Source organism: Liolophura sinensis, chromosome 5, assembly GCF_032854445.1.
Source record: "Liolophura sinensis isolate JHLJ2023 chromosome 5, CUHK_Ljap_v2, whole genome shotgun sequence".
Lineage (NCBI taxonomy): Eukaryota > Metazoa > Mollusca > Polyplacophora > Chitonida > Chitonidae > Liolophura > Liolophura sinensis.
Window position 1 is genome coordinate 18,845,700 of NC_088299.1, and position 24,235 is coordinate 18,869,934.

Here is a 24,235-nt window from a genome sequence, read left to right on the forward strand (position 1 = left end):
TATGCCAGCCTATTTCGGTGTGCCAGTAAAGTGTGTCTTTCTGACAAATCAGTGTGCCAGTACAGTGTACCTTTCTGACAAATCAGTGTGCTATGTAGTGATAATCTTTCTCTTACTAAAGCCAGTGATATCCACCTTTTAGTGCCAAAGATGGCAATTAAAATCTTCGTGTCAGTAGTAGTCAGTTGTTTGTGAATGTTATGTACCAATCAGATGTATTCCTTCAGTGACACTGGTCAGTCATCTGTTTAACTTTTGAGGTTGCTCTTTATGTGATGTAGGCCCTACGCATGTCAGAGCTCATATTAGCCGGGTATAGTTGGTCGAGTATCGGTTGGCATACCTATGTTAATTCATGCGTATTTCAGGGGTCAAATTGAGGTGAGCTAGACACACTTGGCTGGCCCTAGGGCCCTGTTAACATGAATTACCCATTTCCCAAGTTGTACATGTCCACCGTCAAACAGGTGTCCTGCATGCCTGACCTAGGGCTCTCCAGGAGACTGCCCTGTTAATTTTAAGCGTCCTACCGGGATAATCCATGTATACAACTACATGCGAGTCACACCGTTTATAGTAAATGAGCCAAGCGTCTTTCTCAACAATGTTAAAAATGATTGAAAGTTTTAGGTCTATTTAAGTTTTTCCACACTGCTGAACAGATGGGTGTACTTTTGGTGTATGAGTGAATTTTTCAATGGAGTGGATAGGCTACATCACATGCAATCAGCCACCGTGAATGGTGGACAGGTGAGCTGGTTTGATCTGTGTGGGGATAGGTTCAAGCTGTACAGTAAAGACAACACGATCCCGATTACACTGCTGATCGCATTACTATGGTGAATTTCCTTATCGCGTCCTGGAGACACAAACCGCTTGCCATCCAAAACATAACGATTCCCAACCCTTGACCTCTTTTACTGCGTTTATATATGGTTTAGGGGGCCTCCATGGTTCAGTTGGTTAGCGCGCTAGCGCAGCGTAATGACGTAATGAGTCTCTCACCAATGCGGTCGCTGTGAGTTCAAGTTCAGCTCATGCTGGCTTCCTCTCCGGCCTCTCCGATGGTCGTGGGTTTCCGCCGGGCTCTGCTCGGTTTCTACCTACTACAATGCTGACCGCCATCGTGTAAGTGAAATATTCTTGAGTACGGCATAAAACACCAATCAAATCAATAAATAATAAATAAATAAATAAATACATGGTTTAGATTCAGATAAATGAAAGTATGTCATCGTTCAGATATTCTACATCAATGGCGAAATCGATCATGGCTTGGCAAATCCATAAGCCAATAAGTCATTAAGTCAGGTGTATGAATAACCAATGACATTACTCTAGTTATTACTGGTAGTAATTTATAGGTTAGGTTTACTTGACCCGGGTCTGTAAATTAAAGTGCCGCGTGAATATGTCAATGTCTTATGGTAGTTGTCGGTAGGATTGTGTGTGCACCTTAATCTGATATATTACTAGCTGACACATCACATTGTACATCCCGTTATATATCAATGCAAGTGGCCTACTATAGATATTTAAATATCTTGTCATAGTCTCGCTGTTGATATAAGCGTTCATGTTAGACCCGGTAGAGTACACCGCACCTACAAGTCGCTTAAGTGGCGTATTAAGCCAAAGAGTATTTAGGTCATATGCACACGGGCGACGCTTCCACCATACACGTACGCCGCACCTGCCAGGATCTTCTGCGCCAATATGCCGACTTCATACATTTCTACAGTGCCAGGTCTGCTGAAGATTATTGAGGCTGTAAGTAATACTTTGGAGATACCTTTTTTATGGGATTGTTGTGTAATTATTTTCAAGCACAAAATGAAAAATCAGAGATAGCTTCAGGGCGGGGCTGTCGTGCTCGCAGAGTCCGGATCAGCAATATATTTCTACCTTATCGATGTCGGGAACATTTGCATAGTACGGCTTTCTATATAATGTCAAGCATTCTGTCATGGCAAGGTACATCTATTATCAAGGTGACAAGAATTCACTGTCTTTTCTCCTTGAAATTACAACCGCTATAACGTTTTCATGTATAAATGTTTTGGAGTAAGAATTTCTCATTTAGTGTGTGGTGATGTACATAGTGGTTGTGTTTCATGAAGGACAACGTCTCTTTGACCTTGATAGACACTGAAATAAATTTCACATCTGGTTATGATTCGTCTGTTGGTCAAAAAATACTATTCAAGCCACGTCATTGTAGCGTCTCGACAATTAGCGTTGTTTGGTCCAGGCATAACAACAGATGTATTATATAAGCAAAATGAAAGCAATTCTATATGCTCTGATGTGTTTCGTCACATAACTGGCTTGAAACCTATGCTCGAGCATCAGAATACGTGCATGGCGTGAAAACGCTGATGTCTTGAAATTATGTCTCCACGAAGGGCGTCGACGGAGATATGTTATGAAGGTCTAAATCTCACACACACGAACACCAAGCCATTTATCTAAAACCAAGGAACCCATCCCATTGGACAGCTACGTACTTGTATGACATCTTTGTAGTGTGACCCACATTGTGCGAGTATTCTCAAGTGACCTGTTTGTTTTGACAGACTTGACTGGTTGTTGATGTGTGGGGCTCTGCATTCACCTCAATCCAACCCACCACTCCCTGCCCAACCCTCCTTTTGTCAGTCGTCATGGTAACCACATGCATGGGCACGAGCATTGTAACGAAATCTACACCTGAGCTGAGCACACCCTCAAAGGTGTTCAAGATTCTGGTCGCGCTGGTTCTCAGTTAATATAAACGTCAACTTGTAGACTTTCGGATCAAGGCCCGTATTTATCAAGCAGCTTAAGGCTTAGGGCCTAAGTCATAAATTGCCAGTGCTTAAAAAGCCAAACCAAGAACAGGAAGTAACCCAAATTGTGGTTGGTACAATGGTGCAAGGGAAATGGCAGTTTGTACTGTGGCGGGATAAGGAAGTGTGTCATGGTCAATTACATCCGCAGATAAATTCAATATTGTGACAAATGTCAGGTATGAAATTCTGCACAGATGCGCTATTTTCCATACGACTGTACTGGCAGAGAATATATAGTGACTGATACATTCTATGTGACTGACACTAGCATTCACAATCAACCTACACTCGTTTTGTTGAAAAGCGCCTGACCTAGCCAGGTGTCAAAATTGCAAGCATGTACTTCACAATCTGAAGCGTAGTTGAAGACATTTTCCACCAAGCAAAAATTAAACAAGTCTACACTGTAATCAGGCATATGCAAAGATAACATGCTTGCCATGTAGGCCCTACCTGCATGAGATCCACAGATTGAATCTCCTTTTTTAGTTTAACACCATTCAAAGCACTTACTTGATAGCTTCATAACTTAGAGTGAAGCATAGTACGATTTCAATGTGACCATTCAGCCATGCAGTGAAACGTATTAAGATTTCAATCTGGCTAAACCGCCATGCAGTGAAGCATATTACGATGTCAATCTGAAGATACAGCCATGTCGTGAAGCCTATTACGATTTTAGTCTGACGATACAGCCATGCAGTGAAGAATATTAGGATTTCAATCTGACGATACAGCCATGCAGTGAAGAATATTACGATTTCAATCTGACGATACAGCCATGCAGTGAAGCGTATTACGATTTCAATCTGACTATACAGCCAACCATGCAGTGAAGCCTATTGCGATTTGACAGTCGTTTCTCCCAAGGATTAGCCAAACGCATTAGATTTATTTATTTAATTGATTGTGGTTTTACGCCGTACTCAAGAAAAATTCACTTGTACGACGGCGGCTAGCATTATGGTGGGAGGAAACCGGGCACCAAGCGCATTAGAAGCCCATTTAAAAAGCAAATAATATATATGTATGTCGCTGATTTTAATTTTTATCAGATGATGTTCTAACTTTTTGAAAGTTGAACGAGGAGTTTAAATGTCATGGAATACCACAAACAGAGGGCAATGTAAACATAACCAAATCAAACAAAGATGATAAGGAAAGTCAACAATGTTCGTCATTCTCGAATTCGAAGCGTTTACAGTGGATTGTAACAGTATTCTAACAGAACAATTACACGTACTTTACCATTATCTTTGATATAAATGACCAACTATGGCTTGACGGAACATCGGCAGTATTTTGGGCGCATTGTGAGGAAATCCTTGAAGCCAGACAAGTAAAATTTAGAGTTCCACAGTGCTGTAAAGGTCCTGAGGGTGATTTTGAGCTCAACAATTCCTGCCTATATATACTTGTAGCCCTGGATATCTACGATTTGCGGGGGCTCGCATAGTCATAGATAGCTCCCATTCCCCTCTAAAGAAAGCATGGCAAAATGTCGGAAAAAAGTCGACTACTAACCTCCTCGTCCTGTTCAATTACTCCTTTGCAATTCGTAGCGCCCCGTGGTATCCAGGACGGAGATTATGAAACAATCTCAGACTTAAGTCAAAACTTTACTCTACAAATTTGACATTTCCCTTTCCGTTATATTGTATAAAATTTGCTGGTACATTAACTTACCCAGGAGTTGCATAATCAAGCAATACCTGACTTTATTCCATAAGAAACTGTCCAGAACTGTCGATCATCCCAAAGGTAAATATCCATCAATATTTCAGCAAGTTCAAATCTCAAATTTACCTTTGGGATGATCGACACCTCGGGATTTTAACAGTAAGTGCGCTGGGATGCTAAGCATTGCAAGGGAGTAACCGGACAGGCCGGGGAGGTTAGTAATCGACTGTTTTCCGACATTTTACAATGGTTCCTTCAGGGGTAAATGGGAGCAGTCCGTGATTGCCCCCAGCAAAGCGTAGTCATCCAGGGCTACCGACATATACCATAAACCCTACTATTCAAGTTAAATGAGAGACTTTGGATATTGTTTCCCCTGTAAAGTTATCGCTGCTGTACACGTAAAAACACCGGCATACATTTGGTGTTCTGCTACAAACGACCCAATGTAACTCCTGGCCGATGGCTGCTGGGGTCGATTCAAGCCGAATTGGACCGTGTCTTGTTGGAGGGAGGGTATACACTGCGATACGAGGCTCGACGGTTGTCTGCCACAGAGTTGTCCCCCCTCCTCCAGTGTTCACGGTTCACGATTCTTGACATATGAAAAGTCAAGGAAAACATAGAACTTTTTTGTCATTACAATATGGCTTGCCTAAGTGTAGGCAAGATGATGTTATACAAAACCATTCCTTTAAAATGACTGATTAAAGTTCTCTTTTTACACCCAAACACAAAGATATGGTGGTAATTTTAAACGATACACAGTATGTCAAATGTCATTTTGTGGTTGAACGGCGATGTCTCACGCACCGTTTGTCAATATCTCATGTACCGTTTGTCAGTATCTCATGCACCGTTTGTCAATATCCCATGTACCGTTTGTCAGTATCCCATATACCGCCTGTCAATATCCCATGTATCGTTTGTCAAGTAGGCCACTTTCTCCAATCAGAATATCCCATGTGTGGTTTAATGTCGATGATTCCAGTTTTCTCGCTACGTAATATACTGGGGCCCGTTCCTTCGTTAATATTTCATCCACCGTTTTTCAAAATCCCATGTATTGTTCATCAGTATCCCAGGTACGGTTTCCCAATCTGCCATGTACTGTTTGTAGTATTCCATTTACCGTATTCCATTTACCGTTTGTCAATATCTCATCCACCGTTTGTCAATATTCCTTCTACCGTTTTTTAATATCTCATGTACCCTTTGTCAATACAACCCATGTACATGTATCGTTTGTCAATATCCCATGTACTGTTTATTAATATCCCATGCACTGTTTGTCAGTATCTCATGTACCGCTATCCCATGTATTGTTTGTCAATATCCAATGTACCGTTTGTCAGTATCTCACATACTGTTTGTCAATACTCCATGTACCGTTTGTCAGTATCTCGCATACTGTTTGTCAATACTCCATGTACCGTTTGTCGGTGTCTCATATACTGTTTGTCAATACTCCGTGTACCCTTTGTCAGTGTCTCATATATCGTTTGTCAATAACCTAAAGACCACTTGTCAGGATCTCATGTACCGTTATTCAATATCCCATATACCGTTTGTCAGTATCCCATTTATCGTTTGTCTAGTAGGCCATTTTCTCAGAATATCCCATGTGTGATGATAGGTCCATGCTTGCAGTTTTCTGAGAATTAAGATTTGTTGAAAGCGGCTGATCAAATATTGAATAAATCAATAAATCAATAAATAACATTTATCGACGTCTGTTTTGTTTTAGGTATTATGTCTGGGTGGTTTTATATCTGCCATAATCCCCTATGATTGGACATCCGCTGGCGGTGGGTGGACTCAATTTGTCACCATTACAGCCCTTTTTGGCGTTGTTGGCATATTGATCGCCAACATGTTCTTGGTTGAAAAGTTACCACCGATTTTCCCACTACTAGTAAGTATTTGAACCACTATATAGCAAGATTTGCAAGAAACAACCTGTTTTTGAAAATGCGCACATATCCGTAATGCACATCCGCCCGCCCCATATCCGTAATGTAACACGTCCCATTTATGGTCGTATTTGAGTCGATGGAGTATAATGCTGTTTGACGGTCGAAGGCTTAGTGGACTATAAACTGACATGTTCTATGGTCTCTGGATACTTTGTTCACTTAGTCAACAGTCTTGAGTCAACATATACGTTAATACGGATATTAAATTCAATGGTTTAGCATATAGGGTAGTATGTTTTATACCCCCCCCCCCCAGAGACACACACACACTCACATACACACACCAGACCATGATTTCTACGTGCCAAATGATTTTTAGCGTGTAGCGTAAATTTTTGGATTACAGGTAGGAGCTGAGAGTTGGTTGCTGAAATCTGTAGGGTATGATTTTGTGGATTATAGGTGTTGAGATTTAATTGCTGAAATATGTAGCGTGTGATTTTGAGGATTGTAAGTGCTTATATTTGATTATTGAAGTTTGTACCATATGATTTTGTGGATGGTAGGCGCTTATATATGATTGTTGAAGTTTATAGCGTATAATTTTGTGGATTGTAGGTGCTGACATTTGGTTATTGTACTGTATGATTTCTGAGGATTGTAGGCGCTTATTTTTGACAGTTGCTTATGATTTTGTGGATTATAGGTGCTGATATTTGGCTGCTGAAGTGTGTAGCGCATGATGTTGTGGATTGTAGGTGATGATATTTGGTTGGTGATTTCTGTACATTATCATTGTATGGATTGTAGGTGTTACTATTTGGTTGCTGAAGTCTGTAGCTTATTGTTTTGTGGAGTGTAGGTGCAGATATTTGATTGCTGAGGTCTGTAGCGTGTGATATTGTGAATTGAAGGTGCTGATATTTGGATGAATAAGTCTGTATCGTATGATTTTGTGGATTGTAGGGGCTGATATTTGATTGCTGAAATCTGTAGTTCATGGTTTTGTGGATTGTAAGCGCTGATATTTGGTTGAAGAAGTCTGTAGCTTATGATTTTGTGGATTATAGGTGCTGATATTTGATTGCTGAAGTCTGAAGTTTATGGTTTTGTGGATTGTAGATGGTGATATCGATTGAAGAAGTCTGTAGCTTATGATTTTGTGGATTGTAGGTGCTGATATTTGATTGCTGAAATCTGTAGGTCATGGTTTTGTGGATTGTAGATGCTGATATCGGTTGAAGAAGTCGGTAGCTTATCATTTTATGGATTGTAGGTGCTGATATTTGGTTGCTAAATATAGCTTATGATTTTGTGGATTGTAGGTGCTGATATTCTACGCGGTGTATGACTTGTTTCTCCTAAGTGCCGGCATTCTGACCGCCGTCCGAGCTGGCCAGGTCTACACAGTTCTCATATTTCTCACAGGGTATAACTTATACCAATCTATAGCAGCCGCCGCAGTGAGTACGATATGCCATAGCTCAGTAGGTACACGTCTCTTATGTACACAGACGTTTTCAAACCCCGTTTGTAACGCTAGCTGAAGAAGTTGTGTCAACATTGATATTACTGAGACCAAAATATTGACCTCCCTTTTATAACTGAAAAGAAAATTTATACATTTAATGCTGTTCGTGAAATTTACATTTGTGTTGTTGCGTTATTTTCAGTTTTTTGTGCTGGCAGCCTTCGTCGTTTTCGTCATCGACACCATTTTGTCGTTCTCAGCATGGCGGGCGTCCTCTGCTCAGACACAATCTTCTTCTACACATACAACAGCAACGACCACAAGTAAAACCACTGTAGTCGTCTCTTGATTGGCTGTCGTCTTCTCAATAACCACTATATTCTGATGACTGACATTTGGAGCGAGAATACTGTCTGAGTAAGATAGAATAATCCAACGCGGTGAATACCTGCGTACTACATCCTACTGGGAAAAAAGTAATAGCTATTGGCATAAATGTATGTCTATGCGTTTTCATAGTCCAGTTTTTTTTATAGATATGACTAATACGTAGTAAGATTTCCTAAGCATCCTTTCTGTAGAACATTTGTAAGGATGTCACACTGGGAAAACATGAATACTGTTGGGTAGTTTATTATTTTATTCACCAGTTATTCTATTATATGTGATGAAATCTACCAGTTAGTGGCAGTACGTGGAGGATTTCCTCTCCGTGTCGAATGTTTCTGAAATGGGTCCGGATGTGTGAGGTCAGGTGTCACTTTCATTAAACTGCGTATGTCATATTTGTCGAAACTTTTTTCGTAAAAGACGTTGCCTGGGTTATATTGCCATAAGGCGACGTCATTTACGAGAAAAGTTACGAAAAATTGATTAACGAAGTTTTGTAAAAGTGGCCCGTGGACGATTAAAGCAGTTTTACAGTCCAGGAGAAATTGCTTTGGTGCGTGTATGTATGTAATGGTATCCTTTTATAATGCTCTAAGTAAAGGCTTTAGTAATGTACATGTGTTATGTTTGACTGGATTAAACTTGCTGTATGAAGAGGGTTATTATAGCTGTGTACACGTTATTTTTGGCAGAACTGAACACCATGCCATACCGCTACAGCGTACACGTGCATATTAGATTACTGTCAAAATAACAATGATAGGTTACAGACTGCCACTTTAGCACTAAAGTTGACAATTATAAGACTGGTCTGGTGGAAAAATTGTATATTTATCACTGAGGTGATAATCTAGGTAAAACATTTACTCTGCTGAAGGTGATAGCTAATCACCGCCACGTCACTGATCATAAGTATACAGTTTTTCCAGTAGGCCAGTCTTCTAACTGTCAATTTTACTGTCAAGAAATGAATTTTAAGGGATCGTTAATCTATGAATAATTCATTCTCTGTCCAGTACAAGTTTACACCTGTTCCACCATGTACTTATTTTCTTATTATCCTTGTATATCTATTTTCCCCTATATTCATGGATTTCTTACAGTATTGGAGTAACAGTGCTTGGTTGGTATACCTGCCAATAAGAAGCGACATCAAACGCGAAGTAAAGAAAGTAAAAGTTTAAACCCATTTCTCTACACAGAAGAATTAAGTTCTATAGTAAAACAAAAAGTTTTAAGGGAAGGTTTCAATCTTTACGTCTACTGACTTTTGATGACACGTTTTATTATCGTCTTTATGTTCATCCGTCTGTCCGTTTGTTTGTCCGTTATGAAATATGTTGATGGGGAATTTATCTATGTGTTTAAATGCTGGGAAACCTTAATATTTGTTGAGTTGGAAGTCAAATGAAAAATGACCTTTCATAGTCATTCCCCTCAAGTTGAATATTTCACTTGATTTTACGACAGACGAAGAAGCCGAGCTCCGTTCAGGTTAGTTAATGTAACGATTCTGCTTGATAGTTAGTGAGGAAGCAAAGAATTTGCTTTCAGAAAAGATTTCAGAATCATCATGTCTCTATACTTTCAGTCTGGACCAATCTAATCGAAATTTTATTCATGGATTAACTGGCGAGTATGCCACACATCCTATCGTCAACTACTGTACAAATTTCAACAAACCCAACCGTAACCGTTTCATATTGGGAGGAGCGCCACCTACTTTCTCAACGTCATTTTGGGATCAGTGCCGCCTACTTTCTCAAGGTCATATTTGATAGTTAAAACAGTTTCTAAAACTATTGTGTCATTACGTTTATCTACTTTAATTTGTGATTACATATAGCTTTATTGCTGGAAGCTACGAGGTTAAGGCGATTTGCTCTTCTCTGCTCTGTTTGTATCACACTTTATGTATGTACAGATGCATGTTGGGAAGCCAGTGTTTCCTGTTGTGTCTTTCTTCCTATCCAGACATTTTATTATGTGTATGTCTGTTACCAGTATACATGTTTCTATATTTGCATTTGTATCTTTTATTATAATTTTGATATAGTTTTGTACGCCATAAACGTTTGTATTTTTTGTATAATTTCACCGAATGTTTAGAATAGTTGCCTGTATTCTTGTATTAGGTAGTACAGGTATACTCCGTTAATTGTTAACTGTTGTATGCAGAATATGTTAATTAGATAGATTACACCTAACACGCTACAGTATGCTCATGTTCAAACAAAGTAGTATTTTATATTGTTATATTATTGGATGAAATTTATCCTCCAATAAGATTTCTAACATTATCACATATAAATAACACATGAAATAAAAGTCTTTACTAAAAATGTTATCTATGATTTTCTTAGAAGCAAAGTCAAACATCAGGCAAACCGTATGCCGCGGAGCTACACAGACATCACGTTCCGATTCCAGACCTTAGCCATCGCAGTCGTAGGTAAAGGAAGAATTTTAAATGTGGGCGCTGAAAAATGGCTAAAATATCCTCAATGTTCCCTCCTCCATTGGTCAAGAATGCAGTAATTGTTTGGACCAACAACAATACCATTGAATTTACAAGAACATAGGCCAAACCCAAAATGCACATGACCTCTGCTTAAGTAAATGTTGGCGTAACGTATTGCCAGGTAGCGCCCAGCCCAAATTATTCGTCAAAAGTCGTTGGCCCACATCATGGCTAAATTCACAAGAGGATAGACCATTGTCTGTATGCTATATATTCTTGAGTTTTTACGTCGTGCATAAAATTTTTTCAATCATATGACGACTAGGAGTTATGTGTGTATATGAACTGTGACAGGGAGAGTCCATGCCGCCAGTGTGCTGCCGCTATTGAAGTGTCATGCCGAAGACACCAGACGTGACATTTACCCTTGTCACACTATACTGGCACCGGCCCAACCAGTCCTGCTTCATTGTTCTAAACTCTCAGTGCTGAACACCAAGCGACGCAGCAACAAATGCATGTACCATTTTATAAATGTTTGAAATCATCCGACACGGTCATGATCACATATCTCCCGACTTGGAGGCGGAGGACCTAACTGAAGCGGTTGCATGTATCAATGACCGACTGCATGATACCATGTCACAGAGGGTTGTGTCTGATTCGGCTAAACCCGGGATTTGGACTCTATATTCATCGTGTTGAATGAGATCACTACATTAGATATCAGAACAGTTGCAATCAAAGCGATACTGAGACACATATTTTGATAATCGAAAACTTATATACCGCAAATGTTGACAGATTTCATTGCTTCTGTTAAGAATTGCTTACATGTACAATAGGGGTTATTTTCATCGGTGGAGGGAAATTTACTAGACACAAAGATTCTATGAGCACGGGAAGCGGGGGAGTTTGTTGACTTTACAGTTTGTACCACACATCTAACTGACATCTGCACTCGTCAGGAATGTGACATAAGCCATGTTGCAAAAAACCTAAATTATATTCCTGGTTGAAATGCAACGTCGCAAGCATGTAGCATCGGGTGGGTGTCCCGCGGTACAATACTGGTATGAACAATGGCTATAAGCTGTTTAAGTTTTAAATGTATTATTCTGTTAGAAGCAATAGCTGAAAAAAAAAATCTCGCATTACTGTCTATAGTACAGCTAAAAAAAATGTCCATAAACTAATTCTTTTTAATTTCCCTACATCCTTGTATATAACTTACAAGATTTACCTATCAACATCGCCATGTAATACAGATTCTGGATAATATGATGCGATTAGCAAGGTTTCAGGACTTAGCGCATAGTTTTCTTTTGCAGTAGAAGTTGCCTTTGCGCGATAAGGCGCAGTATTTCCCATGAGTAGATGCTGTTAAAAGCTGTTACCTCACTTTGTCGCCCAGTACACGCGATGATTTCACGGGAAACCACGAAGTAGGCCGAAAACTTAGCGAAGCTGGTTGTGTCTCCGCTGACCTACTTTAGGCTGTCCGCGTCAGTCAGTTGTCACCATCAATCTCGTGCAGGCATTAATGCAGATATGGAGTGAACTTTGAAATGCTGATTGCTGTTGTTTCGTGTAAAGGTGATATATTAGGACGAGGTGTGTTATGTAGCATTTTGAAGCCATGATGGGAAGGATGATTCTACTTGTAGCTCTGACTCTGCTCGTCCCCTCCGTAACATCAGGCCCCGTAGTGAGAACTAAGTATGGGGCTGTGGAAGGCGTGGCCTCAAATCTCTCCCAAAACTTTCTGGGCATTCCCTTTGCAGCGCCGCCTGTTGGCAGCTTACGGTAAGAGTCAATAATGCGAGTGGAGTTTTTCTAATCCTGTTTAAAGTGCTATCCAAACTGATTGGTAAACTGGGGATCATTCAGATGTGTGGTGCATCGATCAAGCCTCGATTTCCGTTCAAAAACCCCTACTAGCAGAGTAGAATTATGGAAAAATTACAGTACTGTATACTGAGTCATCTTTTGTATATTTTTGATCGAAAATTCCATCAGCTTAATCTGCGAAGGTCGGCTCACTTCTTCCTGTTTCAGTTAGTCGTACCGAACCAGGAAGTAGGCTAATGTAAAAGCACACCCTGCGCATGTCCCTGTGCTGTCAGTGAGATGAGTGGGAGTGTTCCACGGACATCCGGGCAGGCAGCAGTACAAATGGAGAATTGTTTGTACTGCGAGTCGTTCGAGTTGTCGATACCTAGTTAGGCACACAAAAGTTAATGTGACATGTTAACAGTGATACTTAAGTGGCTCCTGAAAACCGAACATGCTATACAAACCGGAAAACAAAAGTCGGGAGACCAGGGATCAAACCCGGGTCGGGTCATACGAAAGACTTTTAGAAAGGGGTTCTTGTTGCCGCCTGGCTTGGCACCCAGCACTGAGAGGCTACAGCAAGGAAACAAGACTGGTTAACTCGGTATCAGTATAATGTGACTGCGTGGGGTGTAAAAACGCCCAATGACTCCTAGTCTACATATGACGCAAGACTCCAAGCGCGCATACACACATACAAACAAAAATGGCGCTTTCATACCCGGCTTATCCCAGAGCGCACTGGCGTAAATAAGCAGTGAAGTAATCAGTTGTGGCTGTTGCGTACAGGGACCTAAACTACAGTAACCAAGTGGTTTGCTGTGGAGTTTACTGGTACACGATTAGCCCTGGAGCAAAGAGACCGGGGTAAGGGTGGGAGTTTGGTGGAGAGTGGTGAATATAGTCTTCGCTCGCGTGACTGTGGCCTAACGTCCGGATATATGTCAAGTTCCTGATTAAGTGTGGGAGTTTCCCCCGAACTGTTTTTGTTTTCGTCCACCGATAAACCGGATCACTGTCGTTTATGTGGGAAATATTCGTGAGCCGGTCGTGAATAACCCGTGTGAATTATGCAGGAAAGTCTAATATAATTAATTGGTGTTTTACGCCTTACTCAAGAATATTTCACTATACAACATGTTTAGATCAGTGGCATAGTGAAAGACAAGGAAACGAACTCAGAGGTGTTGCTCAGAAGTTAAAGAAGAACAGCTATTGAAAACAAAATACCAACGACTGTGGGCATCAAAATCGTAGCAATGGGATGAGCCGAACTAAGTAAAAGGAAATAATCAATTCAGATGCAATGGGCTATACCTTTATAGCCAAAACCTTTATAGAACAAAACTCGAGGAGCCGTGAGTCGAATGATCCAGTATCTAACATTCGCTGACCCAATCACTTAACACAAGCCTGGCGAGAGGGTCAATCTTTTCGATGACAGAAATGAAATGAAATGTGAAGTGCCAAACTTTTCGATTTGCTTGTGAGATTAACGAAGTGTAACAAACACTTGGTGATGATTGTGAGGTTGTTCTCCTATATCTTGGTACCTCATATCAATAGTATGATATTAGTGGTGCATTAAAATGGTGATCAACATTCTCAAACTGTTGTATTTGTTAAAACTGAATGAAGGAGACGTTCTAAAACTGAATAGAGAACAAATGTACAGATTTACACAAAAGAAAAATTAGTGAATTATCATCCAAACGAAACCTGCCACAACTTTACGCCATAAAAAGCAAAGTGACTTTGCGTAATAAAGACCGTACTAATAATCCTTGTTATAAACGAGGATGTAACACATGTTTAATAAATATATTTGCACTAGAATTTGGTCTTTTTAGGACACAAATGTGTTCAGTCTGGATTTGATCATATTTATGGTTTTAATATATTCATAAATGTTGTCATAATTCAGATTAAAAACATGTGTTCGGATATAAACAACAAATTTACATTCAAATAAATTTATTAGACACGCATCACATCCTTATTTTTTAACATTATTACGCTATATATAATTATTAAGATTACATATATGCTTTTCGAGTACCCTTTTCTCCAAAAAGAAATCGAAAAAAAATATTAAAGACCATATACTTGCAAATAAGTTTTTACGCTCTTTCAACTGTTGTGAAAAAAATGTGAACTGGAATTTACAAGTCACATGGTCTGTCTTATCGAGAAAATCAAGGTTTATTGGTCGTTGTCGCCGCTTTCTCCGTGTAGATGGCAACCGCCGGCGGAGCCGAAGCCTTGGGGATCCTCAGTGTACGATGGCACGAAATTCAAACCCGGATGCCCACAAGTGTTCTGCGACTTAATGAACCCTGCTATGGTTTGTCCCAATAAGGTACGTAGAGGTAAACAATAAGGTGGCATTTTTTTTTTTGTTTTATGAAAACGAAAGAGCTGGGACAGGACACTTGTTGAAAATACCCCTTGATGATGTTCAATTATGAATGATACCCACTCTATAATGCGAAACTTACATTGAATTCAAAGTCTTTCTGTCAATTTTTGTTTTCCTATACTGGTGTCCGTTGTATTTATCCTAGACCTGAGCCCAGTTGTTCGAAAGTTTATTGGCTAATACTGTCTATTAAGTTATGTTATATATTTTAACATTTTTAACAGTCAATGTAGTTGTCAAAAGCCAAATTCTAACAGCAGTAGATTTAATCAGTTCATATTTAATATGCTATTACGCATTTATTTTTGGGCTAAGTACAGAAGTGAAGACTTAGCCTACTTTTAAAGCTGGTAAAATGTCTTACCACAACAGGGCTCTGTTGGCTAAACAGTAAACCAGAAGTACCTTGTGTGATTACATTTGTAGACATCGGAAGACTGTCTCTACCTGAACATCTACACGCCTTTAGACGCTGAGCCTTCGTCAAACCTTCCAGTCATGGTTTTCATCCATGGGGGTAACTTCGTGCACATGTCCGCGGGCTCATTGCTTTTCCGTGGGGACATATTCGTCAACAAGAGTAATGTTATCCTCGTTACCATTGACTACCGAATGGGTAAGGTATCCAGTGTATAAAAACAGTGTGAAACAGGTTTCCTTCACCATAACGGGAAAACATTTTCTGATATCTTCCAGTGAACAACATTTCCGTCCGTATCCGCCGAATGAGGTACATTTTGCCCTGTAATGGCGATTCGGGTTCAAGCTGGACTGACCATTGTTCTTGTGCAATTCATGAATTCTACATTAACAGTTTATCGACAAAAACTGCGAATGTAAGAATGGACAACAGATTACACATCTTAGACGCATATACATGGTTCCCAAAACAAAGGTTAAACAATATTCATGCTGAAAAGTTAGAACGATAAGGTACGTAATTTTGGAAAGAGCACTCATGCCTCTGTACCTTATAGTTGACGCTTCAACTCTCGCGTATTACAAGACCATCTTCTCCCTCAACCCCACACATATAGTCCTCGTAAATGGTGAGGTATTTCTTGTGAAAGGTGAGGTAGCTATTGTGAATGGTGACTTAGCTTTTGTGAATGGTGAGGTAGTTCTTGTGAATGGTGATGTAGTTCTTGTGAACAGTGACGTAGCTTGTGTGAATGTGAATCCTACAGAAGATCAAAGCGTATTTAATGTACTTCTCGACCTCACTTTTTCTGTTATACGACGACGACCGGGTTTAAGAGTGAAGGCTGTGCAGTCCAGTCACTAGTCTACTAGTCCAATCACATCACTGGGCATGCCCTAGGGATAATGAAATGCCGAGTATTACAAAAAACATCCAGTTGTAAGACAACTGGTTCACTTGACAGGAAACCAGTGCGCTTTATCAAGAACTATCCAAATGTCACTGGAAATTATAGATGCTAATGTAATTATGGAAATAAGTTCTAAGCGTTATGATCATTTGCCAGGTGCTCTGGGATTTCTTGTCACCGGACGACAGAGTTATGACGCCAAAGGAAACTATGGAATTATGGACCAGAGAATGGCTCTCAAATGGGTACAGGAAAACATTGAGGCATTTGGCGGAAATCCAAATGAGGTACGAGGATAGATCTTGTCTTGGAGAGTTGAGAAGATACTATTCAATAAGCACGAATTTTAATGGAAATTCTCTTTAACGGAATGAAACCCCTGTGTTATTTTTAGGTAACGCTGTTTGGGCAAAGCGCCGGAGCACAGTCTACCATTGTCCACCTGATGTCTGAGAAAAGTTCGCCGTATTTCCAGAAGGCCATAGTAGAAAGCGCACCATTTACAATTCCATTCAAAGAGTTCGCCGAGGCAATTGTACTAAGCGACTACTTTGCGGAAATCCTGAACTGTGGCGAGGGCAATATTGCCTGTCTTCGCACCAAGACAGCGGAAGAGATAGCCCAGGCTCAGTTTAAGTCCCGCAGCAAAATTGCTTCTCTCAAGTTTCTGGAGGAGTTTGAGCCATGGGGCCCGTGGGTGGACGGAGACGAGATAAAGATGGAGCCCGTAGAGGCGTACGAGAAGGGCAAGTTTTTCGACAAGCCACTCATTATCGGTACGACGTCTGAAGAAACTCGAATATACATATACGAAGCTTGGAAAAAGAGAGTTACGACCCCTCAATATGCGCTAGTCGTCGCCACTGTGTCGCCTAGTCACGTGGTTGAGATCCTGTATGAGTATCCGCCGGACGATCCGACCGACGAGAGGGACAACTTGGCCCTTCTGGCAACGGACTTTGTGTTCGTCTGCTCGACGCGCCACGTGACTCGCGCTGCGCTGAAAAAGAACACAACGGACGTGTGGCTCTATCTGTATGACCACGCCTTCTCATTTCCGGGGTGGGAGCCTCACTTTAATTTCTGTCAGGGCCATGTCTGCCATGGGTCCGACATGCCGCTAGTCTTTCAGACAGCCTCCTACGCCGGCTTTCAGTTCACTCAGGACGAACTGATCCTTTCTGATGACCTAATAACTTACTTCACGAATTTCGCAAAGTCAGGCAACCCGAACACTCCTGGAGTTGGTAAGCACAGCAGCCCTACAAAGCGCCAAGAACAGATATTGAACTGGCCTAATTATAACTCAGACAACGGCTGGCCACTAATGCGATTGATGACCCCAAGCAACAAATTAGACCCAGACTTTAATGCTCCATACTGTGACTTCTGGGACAGAGTCGGATATAAAGCTTAATAGTGTCAGATAAAAATGTTTTAATATATTTTGGCGTGTGTTGGCTGGACGTGCTGCAATAACCTTTATTAAAAGAAAACACAATGTATTTTATTGTTGCTTAAAGCCATACAAAAAATATCACTTCATATACAATGACGATCATTTCCATGGTTGGATAAAACTGAAGTGCCCCCAACCACTGACGAATTACTGACAAACTTTACCATGTCTGATGTTTAGATATGCACACCATATGGTGGAAGAGAAGACTTCAACTAATTAAGACTGCGCAAACTCTACAGCGTTGTCGACCGTTAATTATCTGTGGCAAGCAACTCTACTCAACTCTAGCAAGTCGCTTTGAAACTCGGCGGGTTGTTGGGTACTTCTATTGGTCAATTTTTTACATTTTTACATGAAGTGTGTTTATTTCATTGGTGTTAACGCAGTACTAAAGAATGTCTCACTTATATGACGGCGGCCAGCATTGTAGTGGAAGTAAAAAACCGAGCATAGCCTGGGGGAAACCCACGACCATCCGCAGACTGCTGGCAAACCTTCCCATGTCCGGCCGGAGTGGAAGCCATCATGAGCTGTCTAACGAAGGATTTGCATGTACAACCTCTACTTTTTGCACGCTGTCGCGGTTCTATTTTATTGCAACTTAACTTCGCTTCTACTTTAACTTCGTTGAACATAGTCAAATTCATTTAATTATCAGAATGTTTTGCCATCAGATAAGCCTAGTGATATTTTGTCAGAGTATTTAGCGATAAATACACAAGGATGCTAATGTATTTCACTTTCACCAAAATACAGGTGTCTGCAATAATCACATTATATTGCGCTGTCAAAATACGTGTGTCTGCAATGGTCACATCATATAGCTCTCTCAAAATACACATACCTCCAATAGTCACATCATATTGCGCTGTCAAAATACACATGCCTGCAATAGCCACATCATATTTCATTGTCAATTTACAAGTATCTGCAATAGTTACATCATACTGCGCTGTCAAAATACGAGTGTCTGCAATAGTTACATGATATTGCGCTGTCAAAATATAAGTGTCTGAAATAGACACACCATATTGGGCTGTGATAATACAAGTGTCTGAAATAGACACATCATATTGCGCTGTCAAAATACAAGTGTCTGAAATAGACGTGCTGTCAAGATACAAGTGTCTGAAATAGACACATCATATTGCGCTGTCAAAATACAAGTGTCTGAAATAGACACATGATATTGTGCTGTCAAAATACAAGTGTCTGCAATAGTCACACATGGCAAGCTTTTGCTTTCACCATTCACGTGGCTGCAAAGGTGACATCGCATTGCTCTGTCAAAATACACTTAGCCCCAAAAATCATCAAACTGCGATGTCAAAGAACATGTGGCCGAATTAGTCTGTACAAAATGCGCTTCCAGAAAAACATGTATACATTCCTGAACTGGAAACACCATGTTGCGCTCTCGAAATACACACGACAGAATTATAGTCACAACAAACCGAATGCGCTGTCAAATTCTTTTTTTTTTTGAAGGTTCTCTGGGCTTGTTTGCGTTCCAGTTCTACACAAATATATTTGTCATGTCTGTTCATCTGGAAACAACTCCATGCCACGTTTTGTGAAAGACGCACAGTACAGTCTCTCCCTGGACGTTTAGATTTAGATGAGTAGCATGTGATAAACCTCTATCTGCCAAATACCTGGGCGGGATCAGCTGTATGTATATTCACTATACATCTATCTGCCAAATACCTAAGCGGGATGAGTTGTATATATATTCACCATACATTTATCTGGCGAATACCTAGGCGGGATTAACTATGTATATTCACGATATATCTATCTGGCAAATACCAAAGCGGGATCAGCTGTATGCATATTCACCATGCATCTATCTGCCAAATAACTAGAGGGGAGGGGGGGGGGGGTCAGCTGTATGTATATTCACCATACATCTATCTGCCAAATACCTAGGCGGGATCAGCTGTATGTATATTCACCATGCATCTCTCTGCCAAATACCTAGACGGGATCAACTGTATGTATATTCACCATACATCTATTTGCCAAATACCTAGGCGGGGTGAGCTGTATGTATATTCACCATACATCTATTTGCCAAATAACTAGGGGGGATCAGCTGTATGTATATTCACCATGCATCTATCTGTCAAATACCTAGGCGGGATGAGCTGTATGTATATTCACCATACATCTATCTGTCAAATACCTAGGCGGGATGAGCTGTATGTATATTCACCATGCATCTCTCTGCCAAATACCTAGGCGGGATCAACTGTATGTATATTCACCATACATCTATTTGCCAAATACCTAGGCGGGATCAGCTGTATGTATATTCACCATGCATCTATCTGTCAAATACCTAGGCGGGATGAGCTGTATGTATATTCACCATGCATCTATCTGCCAAATACCTAGGCGGGATCAGCTGTATGTATATTCACCATGCATCTATCTGTCAAATACCTAGGCGGGATGAGCTGTATGTATATTCACCATGCATCTATCTGCCAAATACCTAGGCGGGATCAACTGTATGTATATTCACCATGCATCTATCTGTCAAATACCTAGGCGGGATGAGCTGTATGTATATTCACCATGCATCTATCTGCCAAATAACTAGGCGGGATCAGCTGTATGTATATTCACCATACATCTATTTGCCAAATACCTAGGCGGGATCAGCTGTATGTATATTCACCATGCATCTATCTGGCAAATATCTAAGCGGGATCAACTGTATGTATATTCACCATGCATCTATCTGGCAAATATCTAAGCGGGATCAACTGTATGTATATTCACCATACATCTATCTGTCAAATATCTAGGCGGGATCAACTGTATGTATATTCACCATGCATCTATCTGTCAAATACCTAGGCGGGATGAGCTGTATGTATATTCACCATGCATCTATCTGTCAAATACCTAGGCGGGATTAACTATGTATATTCACCATACATCTATTTGCCAAATACCTAGGCGGGATCAGCTGTATGTATATTCACCATGCATCTCTCTGCCAAATACCTAGACGGGATCAACTGTATGTATATTCGCCATACATCTATCTGCCAAATACCTAAGCGGGATCAACTGTATGTATATTCACCATGCATCTATCTGTCAAATACCTAGGCGGGATGAGCTGTATGTATATTCACCATGCATCTATCTGTCAAATACCTAGGCGGGATTAACTATGTATATTCACCATACATCTATTTGCCAAATACCTAGGCGGGATCAGCTGTATGTATATTCACCATGCATCTATCTGTCAAATACCTAGGCGGGATCAACTGTATGTATATTCACCATACATCTATCTGCCAAATACCTAGGCGGGATGAGCTGTATGTATATTCACCATACATCTATTTGCCAAATACCTAGGCGGGATCAGCTGTATGTATATTCACCATGCATCTCTCTGCCAAATACCTAGACGGGATCAACTGTATGTATATTCACCATACATCTATTTGCCAAATACCTAGGCGGGATCAGCTGTATGTATATTCACCATGCATCTATCTGTCAAATACCTAGGCGGGATGAGCTGTATGTATATTCACCATACATTTATCTGCCAAATACCTAAGCGGGATGAGCTGTATGTATATTCGCCATACATCTATCTGCCAAATACCTAGGCGGGATCAGCTGTATGTATATTCACCATGCATCTATCTGTCAAATACCTAGGCGGGATGAGCTGTATGTATATTCACCATACATTTATCTGCCAAATACCTAGGCGGGATCAGCTGTATGTATATTCGCCATACATCTATCTGCCAAATACCTAAGCGGGATCAGCTGTATGTATATTCACCATGCATCTCTCTGCCAAATACCTAGGCGGGATCAGCTGTATGTATATTCACCATGCATCTCTCTGCCAAATACCTAGGCGGGATGAGCTGTATGTATATTCACCATACATCTATTTGCCAAATACCTAGGCGGGATCAGCTGTATGTATATTCACCATGCATCTCTCTGCCAAATACCTAGACGGGATCAACTGTATGTATATTCGCCATACATCTATCTGCCAAATACCTAAGCGGGATCAACTGTATGTATATTCACCATGCATCTATCTGTCAAATACCTAGGCGGGATGAGCTGTATGTATATTCACTATGCATCTATCTGTCAAATACCTAGGCGGGATTAACTATGTATATTCACCATACATCTATTTGCCAAATACCTAGGCGGGATCAGCTGTATGTATATTCACCATGCATCTATCTGTCAAATACCTAGGCGGGATCAACTGTATGTATATTCACCATACATCTATCTGCCAAATACCTAGGCGGGATGAGCTGTATGTATATTCACCATACATCTATTTGCCAAATACCTAGGCGGGATCAGCTGTATGTATATTCACCATGCATCTCTCTGCCAAATACCTAGACGGGATCAACTGTATGTATATTCACCATACATCTATTTGCCAAATACCTAGGCGGATCAGCTGTATGTATATTCACCATGCATCTATCTGTCAAATACCTAGGCGGGATGAGCTGTATGTATATTCACCATACATTTATCTGCCAAATACCTAAGCGGGATGAGCTGTATGTATATTCGCCATACATCTATCTGCCAAATACCTAGGCGGGATCAGCTGTATGTATATTCACCATGCATCTATCTGTCAAATACCTAGGCGGGATGAGCTGTATGTATATTCACCATACATTTATCTGCCAAATACCTAGGCGGGATCAGCTGTATGTATATTCGCCATACATCTATCTGCCAAATACCTAAGCGGGATCAGCTGTATGTATATTCACCATGCATCTCTCTGCCAAATACCTAGGCGGGATCAGCTGTATGTATATTCACCATGCATCTCTCTGCCAAATACCTAGGCGGGATGAGCTGTATGTATATTCACCATACATCTATTTGCCAAATACCTAGGCGGGATCAGCTGTATGTATATTCATTATACATCTATTTGCCAAATAACTAGGCGGGATGAGCTGTATGTATATTCACCATACATCTATTTGCCAAATACCTAGGCGGGATCAGCTGTATGTATATTCACCATACATCTATCTGTCAAATACCTAGGCGGGATGAGCTGTATGTATATTCACCATACATCTATTTGCCAAATACCTAGGCGGGATCAGCTGTATGTATATTCACCATACATCTATCTGCCAAATAACTAGGCGGGATGAGCTGTATGTATATTCACCATACATCTATTTGCCAAATACCTAGGCGGGATCAGCTGTATGTATATTCATTATACATCTATTTGCCAAATAACTAGGCGGGATGAGCTGTATGTATATTCACCATACATCTTTTTGCCAAATACCTAAGCGGGATCAGCTGTATGTATATTTACCACGCATCTATCTGTCAAATACGCGGGCCGGATGAGCTGTATGTTTATTCATCATACATCTTTTTTTTGTTTGGACTTTAATGACACAATAACGCTTTCGCTCTAACGCCATAGCCGTTTCAAAACTGGCGATTTATATGGGAGTTTCTGTTTTAATTAATCCAGGTAGGATAATTGCCAATCATATGCTGTACTACTGCGTTCAAATAGACCTGAATAGGCTTGATATCAACAGGTCACTAGGTATATAGTCTCCAGGGTGCATGTGTACCATCATCTCCGTATTTAGGCCACTTTTAATTGATTGTTGGTTTCTAATGACCTTTGTTTCTTAAACCACTGATGGTACAAGCGGTAATTTTTAAATATATGAATTAGATTTCTTGGACAAAATAAGAATTATTTTGGAAATTTGACATGGAGCACGATTTCTGTTAAAACAAATGAGAAAGTTATTGATGTGAAGTGTTTTTGTTTTTTTTTTTCAAATGTTTTTGTAAAACATGGTCACTAGGTAATACACATCTTTTTATTTTTTATTGACCACAAAGATATTCATAAGGGAGGGCCGTGAGAGACAAACAGTTAACTACCCGCTTATGTGTCAATGCAGTAACGCCGTAATCCCTACACTGAACAACTGTTCCATTGCTGGGATTTAATTGTAAGAGTGGCTAACCCTCACATGTTAACACATCATTGTGTACCCCTGCTGCAGTCCTTGAACGGGTCTACATGGTGAAGGCAGCAGTCGTGGATATAAACCTCTTTGGCTAATCCACGGCCGAGCGAACGCTCATGTAAGCCGTTGGCATGGATTAAAAACGGTCGGGGAAAGTATGCCTCCTTGCCAAACGTCCATTCTTACTTTGCTCACTGAACCGACACGCATTGAATACAAACACGAACAGAATGGCCTGCATGTTCCACCGGGACCAAACACTGTGCACCTAGACAATTTACAGTTGTTAATATGTGAGGTTGCCGGAGTGAATGTATTAATGCCGAAGTTCGTGGATTTTAAACGTGCCCGATTGAGCTGCCCGTAACCAGCATAA

General features: G+C 40.5%; 2 protein-coding genes across 2 annotated transcripts; both read left to right on the forward strand.

Annotated features, from left to right (window-relative positions):
- The first annotated feature begins 1,617 nt into the window (after positions 1–1,617).
- Positions 1,618–9,823, forward strand: LOC135465800 (plasmolipin-like). Its single transcript, XM_064743147.1, has 4 exons — positions 1,618–1,770; positions 6,259–6,426; positions 7,753–7,890; positions 8,101–9,823. The coding sequence occupies exons 1-4, from the start codon at positions 1,717–1,719 to the stop codon at positions 8,245–8,247; spliced, it is 507 nt and encodes a 168-aa protein (XP_064599217.1). The 5' UTR covers positions 1,618–1,716; the 3' UTR covers positions 8,248–9,823.
- A 2,453-nt stretch (positions 9,824–12,276) lies between these two features.
- On the forward strand, positions 12,277–17,840 carry LOC135465669 (cAMP-regulated D2 protein-like). Its single transcript, XM_064742974.1, has 5 exons — positions 12,277–12,555; positions 14,821–14,944; positions 15,431–15,620; positions 16,492–16,622; positions 16,730–17,840. The coding sequence occupies exons 1-5, from the start codon at positions 12,389–12,391 to the stop codon at positions 17,750–17,752; spliced, it is 1,635 nt and encodes a 544-aa protein (XP_064599044.1). The 5' UTR covers positions 12,277–12,388; the 3' UTR covers positions 17,753–17,840.
- The last annotated feature ends 6,395 nt before the right edge of the window (positions 17,841–24,235 follow it).